At 42.3% G+C, this 13,006-nt stretch overlaps 1 protein-coding gene across 4 annotated transcripts in view; it reads left to right on the top strand.

Moving 5' to 3' along the window:
• MYT1L (myelin transcription factor 1 like) overlaps positions 1 to 13,006 on the top strand; it is a 182,391-nt gene that overhangs the window by 61,666 nt on the left and 107,719 nt on the right. For 3 of the 4 annotated variants that reach the window (XM_063077850.1, XM_063077849.1, XM_063077848.1), the window contains exons 5-6: positions 4,296 to 5,267; positions 9,807 to 9,941. In XM_063077850.1, the coding sequence (XP_062933920.1) occupies positions 4,296 to 5,267; positions 9,807 to 9,941 (1,107 nt within the window). Of the gene's footprint in view, positions 1 to 4,295; positions 5,274 to 9,806; positions 9,942 to 13,006 lie in introns of all 4 variants that reach the window. The other variant, XM_063077847.1, reaches the window with a different exon arrangement.

Genomic DNA, 13,006 nt, shown 5'->3' with positions numbered 1-13,006 from the left:
CAAACTCCGTGGTATATTTGCTTGCCCGTGGCTTATTTAAGTGGCTAAAGAGAACCGCAGTCACTCAATCTGGAATAGGTGTTGAAGGGGTCAAAAGCTGTGTTTGTAAAGCTGTAATTCTCAGTGTTCTGACTACCCCAGACTCTAGTCTTAGGGTGGAGGAAAAATACCTTACAGCAAGCACATTGTTTTTTAAGAGAAATTTTGGGTTTTGTAATTGTAACTATGGAGCATAAATAGTGGATAACAATCCGACGCAAAGGAGGTAAAATTCAGACTGATGACATTTTATAAAGCTCACCAGGGAATTAAAACTGCAGAGGTGAAAGTGATGCAGATGAGGTTTGTGGCTGGCTGGTGGAAACACGGAAGGGGCACCTGGGCTTAACCACTGAGTCACATCTGCTTTTTGGCCTCAGTTTCCTGACCTGGAAGTGATTGGACCAGGTCTTCTCTAATTTCCATTCCAGTATAAAAATTCCGTGACCCCTCCCTGCTGGGAACACCTGGGCTGTCACCTACTGACAAGTGATTCCTTTTCATAGTCTGTTACTGGGCAATTTTGCTAGATGACATATTTAAAATAGAAAACTACAAAAGGGGGCCTAGCCTGTGGCACACTCGGGAGAGTGCGGCGCTGGGAGCGTGGCGACGCTCCCACCGCGGGTTCGGATCCTATATGGGAATGGCCGGTGCACTCACTGGCTGAGTGCCGGTCACAAAAAAGACAAAAAAAAAAAAAAAGAAAAGAAAAGAAAACTACAAAAGGAAACTGGCAATGTTTGGGTCTTCTCTCTAAACATCTACATAAATAATTATTCTCTTTTACGTAGAGCATAAGCTTCTACTTTGAAATAATTTTCTGATAAAATGCTTGTTTTTCAAAATCACAAATACATTCTCCCTCTTTCTTAGAACATTAATTGCTAGATAGAAATGAATGACATTGACTCCTGCAATTGTTGTGGTTGTCATATTCATTTTGTAGACTATACCGCATGTTTACTACCAGACTGGCACAGAAAATTCTGGTCTATTTCCCATAGCCCACCTCCACCTATGACTCCTTTCATTATTAGCCTCAGCAAAAACATAACCAGAAGGGAAAAATGCCTGAATATGTAGAACCAGAAATAGAATTCTAAAAGCTCACCATAAATTATTTTGAATTCTAGACAAGGCTGATGCATGGTGGATACCTAGAACGTGATTGTTGATGGACTGACTGACTGTTCCCCTCTATTAGTCTACAAAGTTTATTTAAAATGTCTTGTGAGATAGTTAAATGGCAGTAACTTGGGAAATTCTATTAGCTGCAAGAAGTTTGGGCCACTAATTCCATTTCACCAGCCATTCCCATACTTGCTGCTGTCAGTGCCAAAGCCCCAGACAACACTGAATACTAGGAACACTGAGGAAGAGACGGATCACACAGGAGGCTGCATGTTCAGTTGCTAGTGCATTTTCCGTTGCCTATTTCCAGATTTCTTTCACAAATGGCCTGGTCTCCCTCAGCATCTGCTGTGTGGCCAATGCCACCAGGTTAGCTCCAGCCGCCACGTGTGCAAAGAGCTTTATGCAGTTCTTACAGGAGATCTCTAAGAAGGGCTAGCAGTGTTATGATTCCCACTCTACAGATGAGCTAGCGAAGGCTCTGAAAGCCTAGGTCACCAGCGTCACACACTTAGTAGGCAGCAAAGCCTTCACGGGCACCAGGGTGTACAACTTCGAATTTCATGCTGATCCTCGTGTGATTACCAAAGCAGTGTGCACAGTTTGCTCTTGCAACACTTTGTCATTAGAGCCTGCCACCAAATGCACACTGGAGGCAGACCGTGCCCTCATGGTGTTCAGGGGGGCAGGGACCCTTCTTGGCTTATTCTCAGCTGCACGTGTCAGCGTGCTGTGAGACCATGTGGAGAAGCACATCCGTTTTTGTTTTAATCTCCTAGGGGGAGGTAATTTATGAGTGGAGTGAAGAGATGAATAGATATCTGATTATCAAAGGGTTGAGAGGTACTCCTTAACTTTGTGATGCAGAAGACGGAATGCAGGAGCAAATAAATTGGAGGTAATCCTGAAACTTAGCCTGTGGAGAACTAACAGTCGTGCACATAACGAGTTTGGTGGGGCTGAAACATTAAGACGCGGGCCACTGTCGTATTGCAAGAAGCAGCAGGGACAGGCTTTGCTCTCCCCGCTTACCACTTGCAATGACTTCCTCCTTTCCAGATTCTGCAGGACGATCTGATGAGTTCTATCAGAGAACTTTAAGAGAAGATCATAAAAAGCAGAAGTCGTGCCTGATTGTGGTTCTTCTCTGAGTCAACATCCAAAATGCTTGACATGTTGCCTGTGTTTTCTTGCTTACAAATCATAATTTGTAAGTTTATCTAGTGGTTGGGTCTTCATAGGTACCATGGTACTGGCTGACAAAAATCACCATTGCTATTGTGCGGAGATAACACAGCTTGGTTATCCTAAGGATACTTCTCTAATCGCAGCCCATGAATATAACGAAGTGCATAAATTGAGAGGAGAATATAACTTGTACATTTCCAAAGACTCATTAGAATAGGATTGATTACTAAAAGCTTGAACCCTAGGCCATGGCAAGGTATACATTTGAGATTAATGTTTCCACAATATTTCTGATGCACTTACTGGTTTGGGTTTTGTTTGTTTGTTTGTTTGTTTTTGGGGGGTTTGGGGGGTTATTTGTTTTTTTGTTTGTTTGTTTTGTTTTTCTTTTTGCTGCTCTTTGGGAATATCTCTATCTTTATAATAAAGAAAACAATTTATGGTAATTATCCAGAAGAGAGACAATATTTGTTTCATACGATTAGTGATGCTCTATGACTAATAAATGGTGAATTGATTTGCTGATGTTTAGAAAGGTGTATTAGATCTTAAATATTTGTTGATTAAACGTGGGATAATAAGGATGTTATTTTCCTGTTACTGGCCTGTTGAGCTCCAAATCTGTTTTTACTAACAAAAGTCTTTTCTGCATAAAATCTACTAAGATAGCAGCTTGAGTCCCAAATCTCAGCTCTTATTCAACTCATATTTTTCCACTAGTCAATATACCTCATTTCTTCAAATCATTAATCAACTTTAAAAAAGATTTTCTGCTCTGGCTTTTTAACCATGGAAACAAAGAACAGATGTGAAAATGACATACAGTTAACCAAATCCAACCTGAGGGGGAGGGTCCATTTGAAAGCCCATTTACTATTATCTTTTTGCAATATACACGATAGCAGTTACGTAGAATGGTGAATACGGGTACAAATTTCAAATATTCTTTGTGTTCAACAAAATATGTTTCAGAGGAAACATAGGTGTTTTATGCAATTTGTCACATGGTCTTTTCTAGAGAGTATTTTCTAGATACCTTTTTGAGATTAAGCATGGCACTTATTCACATATTATTTCTATGAGCTCACCGAAATTTTACTGAGGCTCTGAGATGGACAAATGAAGCAACACTGTGTGTCACATTAAGTCCCGAGCCGTGCACACCACAGCTGTGGCGTCTCCGTCCTAGTTCTTTACAGGCTTTTTACCCATCGCTCCCTTCCCTCCACTCTCCAAAACTGCGGGGAAACATACTCAGGCACCGCAGTTCACCAGACTGACTTTCCACACTTTTGCTGTAGAATTCCAGTTGCTTTACTGTGTCTCAAAGGTGTCAGCTTCAACATAACTCTTAATTCAGCCCCAACATGTGCTTGTGACACTGAGCTCCCAATATAAGTGGCATCCCTGCGTGATTCCGCAGAAACCTGAGGCTTTCTTCTGTGTTGCCGAAGCATCGCTGTGAGAATAAACAATTTAAAAGCCATTGCTGTGAACATCTGTTTAAGATTCGGCAACACGTAAAGTTCATGAACTCTTAGAAAGCCTAGTAATTTGGTGGATATAATCAGTACGCATCTGGCTGGGATGTAAATAAATAAAGTCAGGGGAGTCAGTGAGTCATCCTTAAAATTTAGAAATAATACAAAATCAATATTTTGAAGTTATATCCACCATCTTTACTGATTCACTTTAAGGAATTAAGGAAATTAAGAGTTCACAGCAAGTATTTCAAAAGGCCTCTTGTTTTTCAGCACAACCGTTTCCTCTAGGTCAACACTCTGAACGCAGCTGCAGTGGGACGTGAGGCTCTATTGAGGGTAAACGGAGTTTGACTTGCAGTTAACTTGTATCCGTGCTGTTCCAATTAAACTTCACGTTCTAGCCGCTTGTTTCTTTTCTTTTCTTTTTTGTCTTTTTTGTCTTCTTTGCAGAAGACCATCAAATGGATTGTCACAATGCTCGGATAATGCAGGACACAGAGCAGGATGACAACAATAACGATGAATATGACAATTATGATGAGCTGGTGGCCAAGTCCTTGCTAAACCTCGGCAAAATTGCTGAGGACGCAGCCTACAGGGCCAGGACTGAGTCGGAAATGAACAGCAATACCTCCAACAGCCTGGAAGACGACAGTGACAAAAACGAAAACTTGGGTCGCAAAAGCGAGCTCAGTTTAGACTTAGACAGCGACGTGGTCAGAGAAACAGTGGACTCCCTTAAGCTGCTAGCACAGGGACACGGCGTCGTGCTCTCAGACAGCATCAACGACAGAAGCTTCACAGACGGCATGTCACAGCAGGACAGTCGGAGCGTGAACTATGTCATGCTGGGGAAGCCCGTGAACAACGGGCTCGTAGAGAAAAGGGTGGAGGAGAGCGATGAGGAGGTGTGCCTGAGCAGCCTGGAGTGTCTGAGGAACCAGTGCTTCGACCTGGCCAGGAAGCTCAGCGAGACCACCCCGCAGGAGCGGAACCCGCAGCAGACCCTGAGCGGGCGCCAGCACGCCAGACAAGAGGACGACTTCCCGGGCAGGACACCGGACAGGAACTACTCAGACATGATGAACCTCATGAGGCTGGAAGAGCAGCTGAGTCCCCGGCCCAGAACGTTTTCTAGTTGTGCAAAGGAGGACGGGTGTCACGAGCGAGATGACGACACCACCTCCGTCAACTCGGACAGGTCCGAGGAGGTGTTTGACATGACCAAAGGGAACCTGACTCTTCTCGAGAAAGCCATCGCCCTGGAAACGGAAAGAGCAAAGGCCATGCGGGAGAAGATGGCCATGGAAGCGGGCAGGAGAGACAACATGAGATCCTACGAGGACCAGTCCCCAAGGCAGCTTCCCGGGGAGGACAGGAAGCCCAAGTCCAGCGACAGTCATGTCAAAAAGCCATACTATGGTAAAGGTAATATTTCTACCTAATGTAAGTGGCCTCATGAAAGCATGGGCTAGAGTGAAAAGTACTGGTGCTAGTCTACAATTAAAGTACGAGTTACACTCAAGCGTATATCTCTCATGCACGTTTTTAGAGTTGATTTCAGAATTACGTTTTGTGATTATGTTTCTGAAGAGCAAATAAAATATTTGTCTGAGAAGAAGACAAAGCAGTTCCATGTCATGTTACTAGTGCAGATAACCATTAAAAGGTTTCAGTGGGAAAGTGCACTCCCTGGGAAGGCAGATCAAAGCACTAACCCATCATGGGATAGAAAATATTAGGATCAGCCCATGATGTTATAAATGAACCACAATCTATGCTGAGTATCAAGAGTTTCTGTAACAATTAGTTAATCAGAGATAAAGCGCATATTTTATAAACAAGATTGAGAATGTGGCATTGTGATTTATAAAATTATCATCAAATGACACTTACTGATGAAATCAGCCCCACAGAAAACACCCCTGAGAGAAACTGAGCAGTAACAGAATGACCGATAACATGAGGTTAGGGCAGTGACTGCACGTTCATCGCTCGGGGACAGTAAAGCACTGGAAGCCTTTTGCTATGCAAGGCTCGGTGTGGCCTGCAGCTGAGATCAATAGTGATCTATTCAGCATGTCCCTTCCTCCTCACCAACCCCACTCCAGTGTGGAAACTGTTATGGTGCTTTCCTCAAATGCAATTTATTATAAAACACTCAAAACTATCCAATATGATAGTTTTAGCCAAATTTTCTTTTATGGTGGGCACATATTTGTGTGTATCTATAAATTAAACTGTATATACATATATATATATATATTATACATATATAGTAAGTATGTCATATCTATATATGTATATATATATCCAACCTGAATGACCGGCTCCATCTTTGCAATGACAGTGCCCACTGTCAGTACCAGGCAGGTTCTAATTCAGCTTCATGTACAGCCTTGGCATTATCAATACCTTGATCACAAGTTTCTTTTATAACTAAGAAGCAATTTTAAGAATGAAATTGGTGATTCCTTAAATACTTCTACATTAGTACCAAAAAAAATCGTTTTTCTTTTTTTATTTTATTCTATTTTTATGAATACTGAGTTTCCTCTCTGTGGATCTGACAATGCAGTTTAAGAATTTGGTTTGAAAATCAGTTGCTGTATAAACTTCAAACAACTGCATTTTTTTTCCAGAAAAACTGCAGTTTTTCTAATGTGACATAGGTGTGTATTCTCCTCTCAATGTGTGCACATAACTTCTGTGGCAAGTCGGGCATTGCTATAACCAAATCCAAATTGGAGACAAACCTTAGCCAGAGGCTCAGGGTCTTCTTGGTCTGGCAGTGCTTGGGCGTGAGAGCTGTTTGAGGTGCACAGGTGAAGACTAGACTGTGGCAAGGTGTAGCATATGACAAAAAGGCTGGGGTTTTTTCAGGGGAAATAGGGTCTTTAGCTCAGCAGAGCTTTGGGCATTTTAAAATGATAGTGCTATCATTGTAAACAAGATATGCCAAAAATTATCCATTAGAAAATTTTAGTCGAATTTCTGAGAATCGTACGGGAGCCACATATTTTTAGGAAGAAGTGATGTCTTCTCATGTGATTGCTCAGTTGGACAAATGTACTTTAGGCTTGTGTTTTGGAATTCTGAACAGCGGGTTCCAGGATGGAGTTTTGGCACTGTGATTCGGGACAGAAACGTGGAGGCTGACTTGGCTTTGAAATTCTACGTCGCGGTGGCTTCTTTGCTTTCTTGGTGCCTTTAAGCTCAGCGTCTTGATGCAAATTTGGGCTCATTTTGTTTTGTTGTTGTTGCTTTGTTTTGTTGCAAGGAATGAAATTCAAACTACTTGCTTCCCCTCTGTAAATGGGGTAAGGGTGGGAACAAACATTAGAAATGGAGACATGCTTTGGACGTCAAGTGGGGAAGGGCTGGGGATTCAGACTTTCCCGTGAGTTGGAAAGCATCGATTTCTGTCTCTCCCGGTTTTTATAGATCTTCTTCTGATCAAAGTTCATTTGCATTTTCTATCAGCATTTCCGACATTGTTTCAAGTTTTTTTTTGAAGATGTCTATAGTTACATTCAGAACCAAATACATGAAGCCAAGCAAGGCCAACAAACTAGAGCAGAGAGATCAAGGCTCCCTTTAAAAACAAAAGCAGATAAAAAAAGGAATGCTATAATCTCTCAGGAACATCCACAGAGACTGCCAGTAGTCTCTACCTGTAGCTACCTTTTGTTTTATAAAAGATGGGAGAACATTCGTATCAACTCCCATCCCCACACAACCTAATAGAGCTGGTTTAAATTATCAAAGAGTAACATTTCCAACACCTTGAGCTAATACAAAAGAAGTTAATTGTGGAACTCGATAATCTGCTCCGTAAAAGGGTGTTAAAGGGGAGCGAGCCAAATCCAGCAGACGATTTTCTTTTCTAGAAGTTGTTGCAAGGTTTTTGGTTAAATTGTTGTCACTTTGCTTGCTTGGTTGTGTTGTGTTTGCTTGTACGTTTGCTTTTAAGTGAACTGAGATTGCAGGAAATTGGAAATCCGGGGAGGGTGGTAGTGAAGGCAAACACATAGCCCACCTCCACCAGGACTCATGCATCGAGAGGAGACTATACCCTTGTTGTCTTCCAAAACTTCAAATAGTTTTGAGCCACATGGTTTTTGTAAAACTCTGTACTTAATTTCAGGGCACTTTCAAAATCTGTGAAATAATATAATTTGTTAGAAAATCAGAAGTGTCCTTATGAAATAATCACTTGAAGATTTATAATAGCTACGACTTACTTTTTTTATCCTTTACAACTCATATGCATCTAGTTTAAAACCTCTTATCTCCCTATAATTTTAAATAATCAATGATTTTCCTTTGAAACTGTTACTGTGCATTTACTATTCTATATTTGTATTAATTAGATTATACCAATATTATTATGAAATGTCTCAGAAGACAGTAAAATCCTGGGCTTTAGTTCGCATGTGTAAGAGAAGGTCTAATGAGGTAATTAGAAAATGAAGCCACAACCACATAGTTTTAGGTTTCTTTTCAGAAGTTCTTATCAATAAATAATGGTGGGAAAGCAGCTGACAATTGTGTGAAGCGTATTTCCCTCAACACCAGCACTGGTTTAGGAATTTTCAGCACCTGAAAGGCACATTATGTAGAACAAAACGCTAGCTAAAAGAGAAAAGGAGAGTGCTTTTTATATAAACATAATAGCACTTATATATTACTGGAGTTCTTTGTCTATTTCAAGTTCAAGTAAATGACTTGAGAAGAAAAATTGTAAAACCAAGCTTGTTTTTCTTGATATAAAGTAAATTCTTAATCAAAAGTAAAACATATATTTTTCTAACATTCATGATTGGCCTGATTAATGAGATGCCAATATAAAAACAAAAAGATTAAGTCTCCAAAGAAGATTTAACCAGAGCATTCTCTGGACCAAATTATAATAGTTACTACCTGTTGGTGATCTGAGCAACTGGTTTTCAAAAACTGGCTCAAAAACAGTGCATCACACATATATTTACCATTCGGTCTCAGTTTTAACTTAGAAATATTTTCTGGAGATCTTATACTGCACATCTATGAACTGTGGTAAATTTGAGGTATAGAATTAATTTTAGTAGTGACGTCATTACATTTCTGGCACCTAGCGTTCAATTTTTGACCAAAAGTCTGCTCTACCCCACCCTTGACCGGCCCTGGGAGAAGCCAGCAGGGCTGTAGACGCCAACACCTCTCAGTCTCGCATATGCATGCACGGCACTCTCTGAGCCTCCTCTGGTCCCAAGCACAGATGAAGAAACCAAAACGAACGGTTGCTCCAATGGCTTCTGAAACATTTTTGATTGCCCATCCCCTCCGTCAGGTGGGGATTTCCACCCTTTTGGTCATTTGCTTACAGTGCCTTCTGAGAGTTCAGTTTGTTTTCAAAAAAGTGCTGAATTGGCCTGCTAAGAAACAGTGTTCCTTAAGTTCGAGAGATCAAATTTCGACACCAGCAAAATTTTGCAGCTTATGCTGTATACGATCAGAGCACTCAATAAGAAAGAAATTCAGCTGAAGAGCTTTTGAACGGAAATTCACTCTCTGGTTGAATTTCACAGAAAAACTTTGGAATGGCAATGGAACGGAGTTTTGTCCTCTAAGAAGGTCACTGTCTCATCACTCTTTACGCTGATTTCTTTGAGCAACACAGCTTATCATGTAACACACGGGAAAACAATTAATCAAGAGTTAAGGTTAGGAGCAGGCTTTTCTTTCTTCTAGGATGAAAACTAAAATACTTTATGATTCATGATCACACTGTGTAAAGTGGGAAAAATCACCCAAAACCAAAAAAAAAATGACCCAAGCAAAAATCTGATGTCAACTCCTGTCCCCCTGACACCTGCTTTGTTCTTTCTTTAGCAAAGGTCTCTTCAGATTGTTGAATAACCACATTTGTCTTCAGTTGGTAAAAACATTCATTCTCTTGGCACCTGTTGTCGCTTTTAGATCCCTCAAGAACAGAAAAGAAAGAAAGCAAGTGTCCAACCCCCGGGTGTGATGGAACCGGCCATGTAACTGGGCTTTATCCGCATCACCGCAGTCTGTCCGGATGCCCGCACAAAGATAGGGTCCCTCCAGAAAGTAAGTCCACGTCTCATCACTACCCTTGGGAGTGCGAGCACCCATGACTGTCTCTGTCATCCCTCCCACCTGGTGTCATTTCCATCATATGGCTCAGTGCAACTTTACTTAACTAGGCCCTTGCTTATCTCCATGGGCAACTCACCCGGGACCTGTGGGTCTGCCATGCTTCCACGCGACGGAAGCCGCCTCCTCCAGCTCCTGGGTTTCCTGGGTGTCCATTGCTGCTAGAGCAGCCCCAGCCCCAGGCGGGCAGCACACCACGAAGACTGTCCATCCCCCTCACAGACTGCTGGACAGGCCTGGGTGCTGGTCCCGACTGCAGTCCCAGCCTGCTCTGTGACCTCAGGAAGGTCACTGCTCTTCTTCCCTTCTCCCACATTATAGAATTGAATTCCGTAGTCCCTAGGACATCCCTGCTAGCACTGAACTGCTGGGAATCCCTGAGGAAAGGCCTTGAGACATCTCATGCCCAAACATCTGGACTTCAGATATCATCCGAGTCAATATCCAGATTGGAGGTTTTGTTGCATTTTGATTTAGAGTCTGTTTCATGTCAAAGTTGTCCCAACACTGGTATGCTATAAGATCTTAAATAAGGAGATTTAAATCAGGTGGGTTTTGATCTTATTCTTTTTAATTAAAGCTCTGATAACATGGACTAAATCTATGAAAACAACTGAATTTATTTTAGAACTGAAATTATATATAACTTTTTTTAAAAACTCTCAGCACAAGAAGTATGCCAACTATTTAAATACAATTAGAATCTGTTTTCCAGGAAAAGGACACATTTTCCAAAATGAGCATAGGAGTTTAAGATCTTGATTTTGAGTCTAAGGCACGTAAAGGATGTCCCTCATCTGAGACATAGTTTCCAGGGGGAAAGTGTGATAGCTTGGCTTGAGATATGACAAGTTTGACCAGTTGATTATTTAAAGGAAATTTTGAGGATTGTCTCATTAAAATGGATAACTTTGAAATACTTGAGAAGCAAATCTGTCAGAACAAGGAAAAGTTCTTAGTGGTATCTGAGGCTTAGAAAATAGGTTTAGCTGAACATTTTCAGGTGCAACATTTTTAGAAGCTATTGTGGCTCCAGGATTTCAAATACCTACTGAAAATAATAAACCCATGTTTCGTTTAACTTTCTTACCAATTTGTGAAAATAAACACATTTGAGAGTGTGGCTACAATCCCGTGTGTTACATGAGCAGGGAGACAGCATGGTTTAACAGCAGCAGCTTCCATGTCCTGAGCACACCCCTCTGTCAGGAGCTCAGCTCGCACCAGCAAACACTGGTTCATTCAATACCCAGTAAACCTGCAGGGCAGTGTCGGCCCTGTTTGTCAGATGAGGAAAATGAGAATCTGAGACTTCACTATTCTCTATGCAGGGATTAGCACAGTACTTGACAAATTGAGAATGATTGTCATCTCGTAAACTAATCTGAACAGGTGCTACCTTGAGAAATAACTGAGCTAAAATGTAAACCCCTCATCTGTCTGACTCCCAAGTCTTCTGTTTCCTCTGAGACCTGGCTGTGATATTTCACTTTCAGTCCTAATACGCCACATGACATCTGGCATGTTGCACAGTCTCTGTTCTTCATCTTCCTCATCTACAAAATGAGGCATCAAGACCAAGCTGTAGTGTTTGAAGAAGAAATAAGTTTCTTTATGCAATTTTTCTTTAAGCATACATTTTGACCTTCAAGGTAGAATATCAATTCTTTTTAATATTTGAGAAATTCTCGTGACTCCATATTTTCACAGGAAATATGGAAAAGTCTAAATATAGTAACATTATGGACTGTGTTCTGACAAGGTGCGTATTACAAACTTGCACCTGCCATGGGGCAGATCATTCCTGGTGTCACCTTAGCCTGGGAGGAAGTGGAAACTCAGTCTTACAAACGTATTCCAGAGCATCCACAGAAAAGCGTTTCTAAGTATTTGTTCATCTATGATGCTTTATAATACCACAGAAATGTAAAATAAATAAATAAATGAATGAATAAAGGATTCCATAGTGGGCTTTTTTCCTGGGCTAGCTTCCCCTAATCATCATTTTTGTCCAATTGAAGATTAACGCAGGACTCTGAGGCACACTGTTAGAACCACAGAGAACCCACCGTAGAATGAGGCACAGTTTTGGTTCTCAGAGAGCACCCCACTGGCTGTGGAGGGTCACGGGCACTCCATGACAGCACCTGGACAGCACGCTCCAGACGCAGGGGTGGGACACTAGAGAGAAGGGCCCCCAGGACCCCAAGGCTTCCTTGGGCTGATCATGCCATGGCTGTCCTGTATGAGAGAGAAGGGGTCCACGGCATCTTCCAAAGGCCGTTGCAAAAGTCCATGCGTGAGATCAGGGCATGAAGAGGACAGGGGCAGTGGGAGTGGAAACACTGGAACGGATTCGGGAAACGCCCCAGAGACAGGATCCAGACGCAAAGACCACCGTGTGTCAGGACCGAAGGAAGGGAGATAGAGATGATGCCGAGCAGTCAGCTTCGGTGAGTGTTAGCGTGGTGACACCAGTAACAGGCGCAGGAGATTGATCAGTAGGGCCGCGCTGAATAGGGGTCGTGACTCGTGTCTCCCCCGTTTAAACTGGAAATGCTGCATGGCATTCCCAGCAGACTCTCCGCAAGTCAGGTCTGGGGCCTGTAAGAGGTCAGGTGCCGAGGTTGCTCTCTGCACACTGTCCTTTGAGCAGCATTCCTAGAAACTGAGAGTGAAATTACCCAGGGAAAAGGCAAGAACGAAAGAAGAATCAAAAATGGGAAGTTTGGCCATGAGTGTGTAGAAAGCGGGGCAGGAGAAGAGACGCGAGTGGAGGGGGAGCCAGAGGCAAACGGAGAAAACTGGGAGAGGACAGTGTGTCTGGAAAAGCCCCACGATGGAGGCGATGCCCAAGGTCCCAAAGGAGTCCAAGAGGAAGGACGACAGAGGTCACTGGATTCATTGACTAAAAGTCCACTGTTGACGCCTGAGAGAAGGACGTGAGGGCCTTGTGAGCAGCAGGAGCCACACAGGCTGCAGGAGTTTGAGAAAACGTT

The sequence above is a fragment of the Cynocephalus volans genome, chromosome 14 (assembly GCF_027409185.1).
Source record: "Cynocephalus volans isolate mCynVol1 chromosome 14, mCynVol1.pri, whole genome shotgun sequence".
Lineage (NCBI taxonomy): Eukaryota > Metazoa > Chordata > Mammalia > Dermoptera > Cynocephalidae > Cynocephalus > Cynocephalus volans.
Note: the sequence above shows the minus strand (reverse complement) of the source record. Positions and strands in the feature narration are given on the sequence as shown.